General features: G+C 39.4%; 1 protein-coding gene across 4 annotated transcripts in view; it reads right to left on the bottom strand.

The window, feature by feature from the left end:
• The window catches only part of LOC106823574 (P2R1A-PPP2R2A-interacting phosphatase regulator 1), a 77650-nt gene extending 64368 nt beyond the window's left edge, over nucleotides 1–13282 (bottom strand). For all 4 annotated transcript variants that reach the window (XM_014829401.3, XM_014829400.3, XM_014829402.3 and 1 more), the window contains exons 1-3: nucleotides 13145–13282; nucleotides 10309–10504; nucleotides 4776–4854 (exon numbers count right to left, since the gene is read on the bottom strand). In XM_014829401.3, coding sequence (XP_014684887.1) covers nucleotides 4776–4854; nucleotides 10309–10504; nucleotides 13145–13193 — 324 coding nt within the window. In that variant the 5' untranslated portion in view covers nucleotides 13194–13282. The remainder of the gene's footprint in view (nucleotides 1–4775; nucleotides 4855–10308; nucleotides 10505–13144) is intronic.

The following is a 13282-nucleotide window of genomic DNA, read 5'->3' as shown; positions in this document are numbered from 1 at the left end:
AGTGCCCTAAAAGATCCTCTGTGCTCCACCTATTCATCCTGATCTTTTATTTTTCAACAGAAATTGACTCACCTTTTTTCTCATTATAAAGCAATACATGCTCAGTATAAAACATAATTAATAGGAAAAAACAGCATCACCCACCATCATGACCATAGTAAATATCTGTTTTATTTTTTCAGACATGGGTCCTACTTCACATAGTATTTTGCAGTTTGGGTGTTATTGGTTTTTTTAAATAACTTAACACATTCTAATTCTGCATCTGAGGATGCTCACAGCTCTTGGCTGTTATTCTCATAGATAACTCAGCATATCTATACTGAAGGCAAGTATATACCTACATAAGTCTTAAAATAATAATGAAGTGATACTTTGAACAAAATCAAAGCATATGCATAATGCTGATACAGTAAGCTAAAGCACTAAGCCTTGAAATTCTCATCATCAAATAAGTTAAAATGACTTCAGTTCTGCCAAACACAGTCCATTATATAAAATGATTTATTTTAAATATGCATTATATTAAACTTAACCTTATGCAAATTAAGAGCCTAGAATTCCTAAGGAAAATTATGCATTTAAAGAAATGCCAGGTACATGGTTGCTCTGTATATGTACTATTACTAACAAAAACATCTAGGGGGCCAGCCTGGTGGCATAGCGGTTAAGTTCCCACACTCTGCTTCAGTGGCCCAGGGTTCACTTCTTTGGATCCCAGGAGTAGACCTAGCACCACTCATCAAGCCATGCTGTGGTGGCATCCCACATACAAAAATAGAGGAAGATAGGCACAGATGTTAGCTCAGGGTCAATCTTCCTCATAAAAAAAAAAAAAAATCTAATACTTATTGAGCATTTAGTATGTGCCAGTGCCACGCTGAGTGCTTTATACTGATTAATCACCACAACAAACCTATGAAGCAGATACTATTACATTCCCATTTTACAGAGGAGGAAATTAAGGCATAGAAAGGGTACTCTGCCCACAAATAACCAAGCTCGTATGTACGGTGCCATTTAAAGGTCCTCACCTCTCAGTCATTCTTTAACCCAATCCAATCTGCGTTCTTCTCGCCCTACCCCCCTCTCCACTGAGCTTGCTTTCAAATATAAGAAATTCATGAATAATCTCCATTTTGGTAACTGAATGTACACCTTCAGGTCTTTATCATGTCTGACTACTTAACAGCCAATGACAATATTTTTCCTTGGTTTTCATGGTACTACTCTCTTCTGAGTCTCCTCTCGCCTCTCTGACCATTCATCTTTGTTTTCTTTGGTGGAGTCTCTTGCAACTGATGTTTAAGTGCTGGTGAACTTTAAAGCTTTTTCCTGTAGCCTCTTCTCTTCTTCTTTTATACTCCCTCCATAGGTCATATCATCCATTCCCCTAGCTTTAAATTATGATCTACTGATGCTTCTTATGTGTGTCTCTAGCCCAAATCTCTATCCTGAGCTTCAAACTAGTATATCTAACATCTCCAGTCAGAGATCCCAGAGAACCTCAAACTTAACACGTCCAAAACTAAACTCGTCTTCTCTTCTAAATCTACTCTTCTTCCAACATTCCTTTCTTCTTCTGTGGTAGCACCATCCCATCAGTTGCCCAAGCCAGAGACCTAGTAGTCACCTTTGCCTCCACCCTTTCCCATTCTCCATCAAATCTATCAATTGATTCCACTTTTCAAATATCTCATGAATCTGGCACTTTCCTTTGCCCACTGCCATCATATTAATCCAAGTTACTATTAGCTCTTTGCCAGGGTTACCGCAGTTGCCTCCTATCTGATCTTCTCACATCTACTTTTGCCCTCTTCCAATCCACCTTCCAGTCTGCAGGCAGGGTAATCTTTTAAAAATGCCAACCTGATTACGTCAATCACAGACTTAGAATTCTTCCGTGGCTTCTCACTGACCTTAGGATAAAGCATAAAATCTTTAACATGACTTGGAAGGCTCTACAAGATCTTGCACTAGTCTGTATCTCCAACCTCTTCTCCCACCACTTCATCTTTACTCCCACTCTAGCTAGAATGCACTTCTTTCAAATTCTCTGCACGCTCTATTCTCTACACACCACACTCCCTTTCACTTCCAGGCCTTCAAACATGCCATTTTTACCTGGAATACTGTCTGCTCCCGCAACCAATATCCCAAACTAACTAACTCTTACATATCAATAAGATCTCAGCTCAGATGTCATTTCCTCCTTCAACTCCTCAAACTAGGTTAGATCTCCCTGGCAACTAGATCAGGGCTTAATTCACAGTACACTCCTAAAAGTATTTGTTAACTTGGCTGAGTAGAAAAGAAGCCTGGATAGGTATGGAGAGCTTTGATAGACAAGCAAGTACTCAATAAATATTGTTGAATGAATGAGGAAATAAGTGAGTGAATAGAAGGAGGAAGATTCGTTTAATGAATAATTCTAACTCTTCCCAATACAATATAAGTGCATCTGTGGGAATAATGATAAATATTCTATGAAGAGGAAAATTTCCAGTTTTAAGATTAGGAGGCAATATTTTTAAAGGGGTTCCAACCTATAACATTTCACCAAAATATGTTCTATAGATTCCATCATATTAAAAAATCATGGGGCCGGCCCCATGGCCAGTTAAGTTCACGTGCTCGGCTTTGCTGGCCAAGGGTTTCGCCAGTTCGGGTCCTGGTCATGGACATGGCACTGCTCATCAAGCCATGCTGAGGCAGCGTCCCACATAGCACAACCAGAAGGACCTACAACTAGAATATACAACTATGTACTGGGGGGCTTTGGGGAGAAGAAGAAGAAAAAAGAAAAAGAAGAAGAAGATTGGCAACAGATGTTAGTCTAGGTGCTAATCTTTAAAAAAAATCATATAAGAGAAATCTATGAACAATTATATGTCAACAAATTGGATAATCTAGATGAAGTGGACAAACTCCTAGAAACACACAAATTACCAAAGTGATTTCAAGAGGAAATAGAAAATATCAACAGACCCGTAACAAATAAAGAAATAGAACTATTTCAAAAACCTTCTAACAAAGAAAAGTCTAGGACTAGATGGCTTCACTAGTGAATTCTACCAAACATTTAAAAAGAATCACCACACCAATCCTACTCAAACTCTTCCAAAGATAGAAGAGGAGGCACATTTCCTAACAGATTCTATGAGATCAGCATTACCCTGATACCAAAGCCAGCAAAAATGCCAGAAGAAAACTACAGACCAATATCCCTTGTGAATATAGATGGATAAATCCTCCTCAAAATAATAGCAAACCCAATCCAATAGTACATTAAAAGCATTATACACCCAATCTATCCTAAGAACCTGAAATCAGCAATTCCAAAAGTCCCATGCACACCTATGTTCATCGCAGCATTATTCACAATAGCCAAGTCATGGAACCAACCTAAGTGCCCAGCAACTGATGATTGGATAAAGAGGATATGGTATATATATACAATGGAATACTACTCAGCCATAAAAAAGGACAAAGTTGTCCCATTCAGAACAACATGGACAGACCTTGAGGGTATTATGTTGAGTCAAATAAGCCAGACAGAGAAAGATGAACTTTGTATGACTCTACTCATAGGTGGTAGTTAACATATGGACAAAGAGATCTGATCGGTGGTTACCAGGGGAAAGGGGGGGTGGGGGGAGGGCACTAGGGGTGAAGTGGTGTACCCACAACATGACTAATAATGATGTACAACTGTAATTTCACAAGGTTGATAACTATCATAATCTTAATTTAAAAAAAAGCATTATACACCCAGATCAAGTGGGATTGATCTCAGGAATGCAAATGTGGTTCAACATAAGAAAATCAATGTAATACATCATATTAACAGAACGGAAAGGAAAAACCACATGATCATCTCAATAGATGTAGAAAAAAACATTTGGAACAATTCAACACCCTTTCATGATAAAAATATTCAACAAGTAGGACTAGAAAGGAACTTCCCCAATGTGATAAAGAGCATTTACCAAAACCTCCAGCTAATCTCATAGTCAATGATGAAAGACTGAAAGCTTTCCTCCTATGATCAGGAACAAGACAAGGAAGTGTGCTTTTGGAAACCAGAGAGAAGTGGTGGGTGAACCACACTGTAAATGCACTAAATGTCCCTGGATTGTATGCTTTAAAATAGTTAACTGTATGTTATATGAATTTTATCTCAATAAAAAGATTTACACAGTGAATCATTTATTCACTTTGGCTTACTGATCAACAAGCATATTTCCTCTGTTTACAGGATAATTAGTAGATAAGAGTTGTAATTTAGAGATTGCATTATAACGCCATGAAAAACAAACTTTATTTTCAATTCAAGATAACTTTGAGATAAAAGTCCAACTAAAAGCCTGAAAAATACTCTTAGGAGAGTCTGCAAATTTTCCTCTCAAAATGAGAATGTTCTTTTAAAAATTAGAAGCCAGATGGTCTTAAACATAAAACAAATCTCAACGTTAAATCCATATTGGATTTAAAAGTTAATTCTGCTGCAGCTGCAGCAAAGCAATCATAACTGTAGTCAATGTGTTTATTTTTTTCTTCACTAACGTTTAGAGCTGTGGTTCTCAAAGTGGGAACTTGTCAGAAATGCAAATTCTCAGGTCCTGCCCCACATCTCCTGAATCACAAACTCTGGGGTTGAGGACCAATATTCTGTTTTAACAAGCCTCCCAAGTGCAAACTCAAGTTTGAGAACCAATGGGTAAAACCAATAGCACAAGTCTTGGCCAGTGAGGCTGCCATAAGCATTTTCTTACCATACAGTGTTGGGTTATGGATGTTATACTGTTTCCTCTAGCTCTTAGCGTGTCAGCTTGGAACATCTGTGAATTATCACTAAGAAGAAAAAGAAAATATTTGTCATTTAAAATCCATTACAAAATTTTTTAAAAAGAAATAAGATTTCAAATACTTAAACAGCAATGCCATTAATGTAAATGGCTTCTTTGTGGAGACAGCTGTGCAGATGTAGAAATTAAAACACACACATATGCACGCGCACACACACACACATACACAAAGCCTTAGTTGGCTGAGCCTAAACAAGTGTCCATGTCAGGTAAGGAATTCTCAAGCAAGCCACTTTACATCTAATCGTGCTACCAAGAATAAGTATAACTTATTGTGGCCTTGGAAATACATCATTTTCTGTGTAAACCTGTAACTGATTTAAATTTATGATTGGAGCCATAATGTGCTAGAACTAATTTCCTCTCAACTCCCAAACTTCCACATGAACAAGAGGGATAACCAATAGCAGGTGTCGACAGAACTGAGATTTTCACAGATATGTTTCCTTTGGCCTATTGTTAAAAATGTTTTTGAATTAGGTGGGCACATTCGAAACACTGAGAGATGTCACGTAAATAATCCAGATTCCAGATTTCTGACTTCTACTGAAAAGTTGCAAGATGTCGCCTCACTGGGTCACATTCCCACAAGGCAACAATGGACTGAAGCTGAGCAGATGCTGCCTGCTGAGGATGGTGCTTGTGTCCTCAGCTTTGATGGTGCTCACCCCACTGGCCTTAGCCCTATCCGAGCTTGAGACCCGGAAGAAGTCATCTTTTCCTTTGCCTGTCTTCTTTTTGTTATAGCTTTTTAATCAGAAACACATTAAGACTCACAAGATATTGCAAAAAGGATACAGAGGGTTCCTGTGTACCTTTCACCCAGGTTTCCCCAATGACAATAAGAAATCATCTTGAACGTTTTCTTTCTTGCCACCTATACCCAATCAGGCCAGGGCTTTTAGGTTTTACGGATATAGTCTCTTATATCCATCTTATTCCTTCCAGGCTCCTTGCCAAAAAACAGTTCAAAGCCTTTTACTTTTCCACAGACTCTGCTAATCTACTTGGTCATCTCGCCTCTCTTCTTTCCCATGGCAATCTATCAAACAGACTCCCAGACCACCTTCCTAAAGAACAACTTGCTCTCCTGCTCACGACTTTCAGAAACTGTCTTCACGGCTGGCCGAATTCAGTTACACTCTTTACTAGGACATTCAAAGCTCTCCACAATTTAGCTCCAGAGTTTTAGATTTCATGGACTAGTAAAATTTACAAACAAAATCTTGGTACAAACACAGTTGCTACCATTTTCTTTTGCCAAGTAAGGTCATTAAAAAAAACTCACCATCTACTGACACCATTGTTTCATTTATAAAAGGACATTTTGGTATTTAAAAAAAAGAGTAAAAGTAACAATCTCAGAGCAAAGCACAGTCCTGCCCAGGAAAGGATGATTGGCACCTACATAACAACATATTTAAGTACGCTGTATTTAACTTTTTTTAACCATGGATTGGTGAAAATGTCACCGGGGATCAGCACTGGTCAGCAGATGAACATTTTGGAGCCAGTGATCCAGGTAGAGTGGATCAGCTCTCTGGAATACATCTGTGCTTTTCCACCTTCAAGCCTGTTCCATATACTTGGAATGCTGTCCCAGCTATCCAGCCCCCTCTCTTCCAGTCTGCATCCTATCATTCTGTTTGTTAGGACCCATCTCAAATGACACCTGTCCAAGAAACTTTTCCTTATCCCTCACCAGCCCCCGTGTCATTTCTCACTCCGTTCTTCCAGTTCCCCTTGCACTTTCTTTCCCTCCCTAAGCACAGATCTTACTCTACCATACACAAGTGTTTGAAGTGTTTATTTTCCCTATTAAAAGCTTATTGAGCCTTGAGATACATCTTTGCAGCATGGTAATTTGCACAGGACAGTAACTCAATACTTTATGAGAGGATATATATATGGGTGTAATTTTTACTTCCTGTCCCAGTCATTTTTCCCTATGAGAACAGGAATATATTTGAGCAGTCACTTATAAGGGAGTTGGAGGGACACTAACGGGTTATATATTTCCACTATCTTTTGTGTGTGGGGGTTAATTCTTAAGGCTGGCAATTATATTCTCCCCTAAATTATCGTCTGCCAATTTTAATATTTAATTTTTATTTAATATATTTTTAATTATCTTAATATTTAATATAAATTTAATAAAACTATAACTGAAAGAGTTAGGCATCATTGAGGCAGCATATACTTCAAGTGGTATGAGTCACTCAACATGAATTCATAAAATCCTAGGTGATACCTAGAACTGAGTTAAGTACTACTTACACTTTGGAAAAAGTGAAGGTAATATAACTAGATAGATGTTCAATGCTCCACATCAAATGATCAGTAAACAACTCTATGTAAACTACAATAGATTTATGCCAGTTATATTCCCAAAGCAATCATTCTTCATAGCCGCTATTCTTCTGCCAGGTTGTAAGAGTTTAATAAACCAGACGGTTGGCAAATTTTTTTCTGCAAAGGGCCAGATAGTAAATATTTTGGGCTTTGTGGGTCATACAATCTCTGTTGCAATTACTCAACTCTGCGATTGTGGGAAAGCGGCCATGGTCGATAAGTAAACAAAAGAGCATGGCTATGTTCCAATAAAACTTTATTTACAAAACCAAGTGGCAGGCTGGATTTGGCCCACAGCAGTAGTCTGCCTTTCAAAACAGAAGTGAGGCAGCAACAGTTTAAATGCAGGGTCAGGCTAAAGGTATTTCAGCGGGAAAAGCGCTGGCAGAAAGCCAAGAACTTAATCTAGGATTCTAATAAGGGCTAGAGAAGGAGAATAAAAAAACTGCTCCGTTTAAATAAAGTCATTGACACCAGTAGTGAAGTCAGTCAACTAGAGGGCTAAAGAGTATAAAGAACCAAGAGGTTCGAAACTTTCAACTTTGATATTTTTATTAATGCAAGATATACACAAAACAGCGCAGGAACTTCTTAAAGACAGTAACACTTGTATTAAAGAGTTGACATTGAAGGAACACACTCTGCAAATGCCAGTACAAGAGAGATTCAAAGTCCTCATACACAGGAAGCATCAAGCGAAATGGGAAAATTACCTGAAAGAAGTGCAACAATATTTAGTGAGCTGTGAAAGAGGCATGGCAACAGTGTTAGAGGGCCGACCAAGCGAAAGTGAGGCAGCGAGCAGTGTACACATGACACTGAAAAGAACAGAGGTGAAAATGAATTCAACTAAAGCTCAGTGTAATTCTACTCTAAATTTTTCTTGCTTCAGTGTAACTTCTCTGGCCATACTCTAAACTTGCCACAACAGCATAAAATATGCCCTCAGGAGATCATTTGGACAAGTTCCCTGACCTCAGGCGTGTCATATATCATTCCTGTGTTACATCTTTTTCATAGACAAGAGTCCCCTGGACGTGGTCTACTTTATGGTTTCTTTAACTCCTACTAGCTAAATATGCAATTGCCGCTCATCTTTCTGTACAAATTTCACTTCATGCATCAGGATCTTAAGCTATGGAATTCAATACCGTTAACTATGCTCTAATATAAACTCAAAAATTTCAAACCCTTTACAGAACAAAGCAAAGTATAAAGGGATAACTGCAATCACTCTCTTTGCTTCCAGGACTTTGGGGATTGGGGAAAGCAGCCTGCCTGGCTGCCCCAGCACCTATTATGTTAAACAGGATCCACAGGTTCCTTCAAGTACATATCCTCCATCATCTCTTTGCAACTTGTTTTTTCATTTCATAAAGGGGTCCAGGGGCCAGCCCGGTGGCATAGTGGTTAAGTTCACACACTCTGCTTCAGCGGCCCAGGGTTCACCAGTTTGGATCCTGGGCACAGACCTACACATCGCTCATCAAGCCATGCTGTGGCCGCATCCCACATAGAAGAACTAGAAGGACTTACAACTAGGATATACAACTATGTACCGGGGCTTTGGGGAGAAAAAAAAAAAGAGGAAGATTGGCAACAGATGTTAGCTCAGGGCCAATCTTCCTCACCAAAAAAAAGAAAAAAGAAAAAAGACTGCTATTTCCAAATTGACCAGGGTGTCATTAAAAAAAAAAAAAAGGAAGATTCCCAATAAAACCAACACTCTCCCTAAGTGCTTTCTTCTACTAGCATAATGGGTCCATAAAATACTTCCATTCACACAACAGGATTAAAATTCTGAATTTATAGAATGTTCTTATTCTCAGCACAGCATGCAGAGCCGCCCCTTTTAATTTTTCTATCTGCCTATGGAAAAAGGTAATGTATTATTTCTTGGTCAATCTTCCTTTGTTTTTCATTTTGTAACAATATATTCTCCCTTACCTAAAATGACCAGGAAGCTGCATTTGTTTAGACTTAACCAGCTTAGACGTTGATTAGTAGTGGACACAGCACTATCACAGGGGTCACTGGCTCTACTACTATGTCATTTTGGACATTTATGGGCCTCAGTTTCCTCCTATGTTAAACAAGGAGGGGAGATCTGGTCTGAGTTCACTTCTAACAGTTGTGATTTACATCAGTTAGTATGATGCCAGCGAAAGGTGAGGAGCAAAGTTAATAACACAAGTAGTGGATGCATTTTTAGACATTTTTATGGTATTGAGAAAACTTTAAGATACTGGGATGTGAGATCCAAGATCTCACTTTAAAATTCTATTTTAAGAAATAATAAGTTTGAGTTATGCTAGACCTTTGGATATGTGCAGAAAATTCAGTTAACCATCTGGGCAGTGTTTCTAAATCTTTTATTTTTTCATTAGCAGCCCTCTAAGGAGCCTGTTTAGATATTTTCCCCCTCCAATTGCTTCCTCTTGAAAATTCCCACACAATTTTCACATGTATATCTGTGCTTTATACACAAAAAGAGTAAGATTTTTTCATACACCCCTAAGAACCAAGTTGGGAGCAATATCAGCCATTGATAATGCAAAATTTAGGAGATCAAGTTTCTGTGGTACCTAAACTTTTTGTTCAAATAAAAACCAGGTGTAAAAAAGGCCCAAGCTTATTTGTTTGACAACCATTTCTATTTGATGGAGGTGAGGGTAAAGAGGTGACAAAGCAGCTGAGAGAATGACAAAAATTACAGTCATCACAGAAGATCTGAAGGCGAGGGTGAGGCGCGCTCAGTTTCTTCAAAGGAATGGGTAAGAGATGGAGTGAAGTTAGAAAAAGTCGTGCTCAAGACCAATTGGTTGCTGCTTTCGGGTCCTGGTGGCCTGTCAGAAGAGGACGTTCAGGTTCCTGTGTGTCACCCTCAGGATGAGTGTGCGCTCTCCCTCCGGCCAGCCCATCCCACTTCCCCCCAGGCCAAGGGTGAGATCTCCGAACACCAGGGACAAGGGAGATACCTGCAAAACCTCAATGAATAAAGAGATGGGACTGCTATGGGAAGTCACTTTCTCCAACACTTGCCACCCACCCCCCTGCTTGCCTCCTCCGGTATCTCAATCCTGCTCACCCAAGCCCATTGATCACAGGGGCGCTGTTGGATCTTCTCAAGATGCTGCCATCTGTGGTGCTTGAACTCGGCTGGAGCTCCAAGTCTAGTTCCATTTTTTCCAGCGGCATGTCCGTGTCAAGAGAGAAGCCACTGTTTAGATCGGAGTTCTCAACGTTTTCTGGCTCCCATTCACATAAGGACACGTCAGCTTGGTCTGGAGACGATGTAGGGAGAGAGAAAAAGGGGGGAAAGAGAAGAGAGGAGGAAGCTCTTAGACGAGTGGGATGCTCACTTTTGCAGCCCTACCATCCCTAACACAGTGGGCACAAAGTGGGGCAGGACTGGATCTAAACCTCCTAACCTCTAAGTTCGGGCCCCTAACGCTGACATCCTTCCCCTCCAAGCCTAAATGAAAATGAGGAATTTATCTTAGTCCTCCTCCTTGATCTCTCTCAGCCAAGGCAAACCCAGTAAGCCTTCCCGGCCAAAATAAAAACTACAACCTGCCGCCTCCGAAAATCAGTTGAGCACCGCCCCTCTGCGCATGCGCCTCGTGCCCTGCCCGCCGACACAAGCTTACTGCGCAAGCAATGACCATTATTGCAGGCGCCTTTGTCCGCGTTGCCAGGGGCGCATGCGCAGTTCGCGGGCCGCCTGTTTTCCCAAGCCCGGTCTTTTCCTGTTCTGCTAGTACAGATTCACCGTGGTTGTTCCTCTTCTCCCATGTTAACCCTGGAATGGTTTCGTTAACCATTATTTAGGAAAGAAAGGGTGGGGAAGAGTAAGGTGTATGGGAGCGCCGTCTTTTCTGCCCTACGTCTAATACTCCATTTTCTCAGTTTTGGTTAGCCCGCTATCCCCTTATGACTGAGATCAAAAGCTTGTTACCTCTCATGACGAATTTTTCCATCCTGTTACAGCAGACACACCACACCTTTGCAATTTTAAAAAAGCTAAAGCCTGAAAAAAAATCCCAAAGCCACTCCTAAATGCTTAGAGGCCACCTGCTCCCAAAGGGTTTTGGTAAGGCGCTAACCCAACTGAACCAATTGCACAGACGAATCATTACTTTCTACGTGGTTTCTTTCTTTCTTTTTTTTTTTTTTACCATAATCGTACATTGTACGTTTTTACACTGAATAAAATCTAGCTCCTCAAAGCTATTAATCTAAAAAAAAAAAAAAGATTTGAGCTAAAGCAGGGAGGCTTATTTTCTTAAAACAAATATCTCAGAATTTAGTATCCATCCAAATCAGTGTTTGCGTTTAACATTCAAAACATTTTAAGAACTGCTCTTTTAGAATTTTTCACCACCAGTTAATGAGCCACATTGAACGCTGAAATCTTAACTCCATGCTAATAGTTTTGTAAAACTACACATTTTAGGAGCCATATAGAGAATTGGCAGAGAAGGCAAGTGAAACTAGTGAAATAGGAGTTACTAGTTAAAATAGTCATAACATGGTATAGCACTTTACAGTTTAAAAGATGTTTTCACATACTTATCTCGATTGGTTCAATCATTAACCCTGCTCAGCTAGTCAGTGGTGAACTCAATATAAGGGGATTGTCTTAAAACAGCTTATGACAAGTTATAGCATGAAAGATCATAATCATTCTTCATTCATTCTGAGAACAGAATAGGAAAAGCTTGATTATATTAAGCAGAATTAGGTTACCTAAATCCCAGACATGAGGACGATTTGGAGTCTCCATTCCTGATGTAAGACAGACTAACAATAGCTGCCATTTGGGGGACACTTACTATTTGCCAGGTACTGTCCTAAGCACTTTAAATATGTGATCGCATTTAATGCTTACAATAACTCTGAGAGGCAGGTACCAGCATAATGCCCATTTTTCAAAGGAGGAAACTGAAGCCCAAAGGGGTTACTCAAATTGCAACTGCTAAGTGGTAAAGCCAAGATTCCTGTGCCCTATTTAAGTGAAAAGACAGGTGAGGTGCCTCTGGATATTTCTCTGGACACTATTCATATACTCGTAAGCACTTGATACTTGTTAAATTGTTTTATGGATAAATGCAGGTTTAAATAACCTGTCATTCACAACTATCTAGTAAAGCAGGTAACTCATTCCTACTTTACAGTTGATAAAATTCCAGAGAGATTAATGGCACATAATTAGGTAGCAGTAGACTCAGCTAGTACCAAGATCTCCTGAAAGCCACTGTCAAAGTTCCTAGGGTACCTGGAAAGTTTAGGAAAGATGGCAGTTAAAGCTCAGTAAAGTCAGGGTGAATGTAGAAGGCAGTGGTTAAATACAGAACAGAGGGTCAAAACCAAACTTGTCTGAGTAGCAGAAAAATATGGAGTACACCACAAAACCAATATATCTTAACTCCATTCTACTGCTCATTTTACTTTTCAAAGAGTTTGTTAATATGCTTGGCAGGTAATAAGGCTTAACAGATATATTTTGAATGAATAGACAAAATCTTATCATGCCTAAGCATTACAGATATCTAACTTTTAAAAGTCTAAGTACAATAACACTAAGAAAATAGGTATAACAAAATGACAAGGAAAGAGCAATTAGGAGACTGTTTATAGAAAAGGGGTAGCAATATGAAACAACGAAATACATGAGATGGCAATAAGTTTCCAGCTATCACCAAAAAGGAAGAATTCTCTTTAACTAAAGTTCAGCTACATGTCAGGAACCCAAAACCTGTAAAGATAGAGACAGGACTCATAGGTCACACATAAGGTGGAATGTCAAAAGGAGCAACTACTACGAAAACAGAAATAACTCTGTATACTGCAGTGGCAAACACAACATTTAAAGAAATTATTTTTACTTCTTCCAGTTTCTACTCACACACTATTATACCAACCTAGCTGTGTTTCATGATCAGCTTTCTCCATTCCATAGAAATGTGCCATGATCTTGGATCTGGTTTGCTTAAAACTATACCTTGACACTTATGCTACTCCTCTCTTCGTATGTCTGTCCCAGTCTGCTGCCATCTGCC

The sequence above is a fragment of the Equus asinus genome, chromosome X (assembly GCF_041296235.1).
Source record: "Equus asinus isolate D_3611 breed Donkey chromosome X, EquAss-T2T_v2, whole genome shotgun sequence".
In the NCBI taxonomy this organism is placed as follows: domain Eukaryota; kingdom Metazoa; phylum Chordata; class Mammalia; order Perissodactyla; family Equidae; genus Equus; species Equus asinus.
This window is presented reverse-complemented; position numbering and strand designations above follow the sequence as displayed.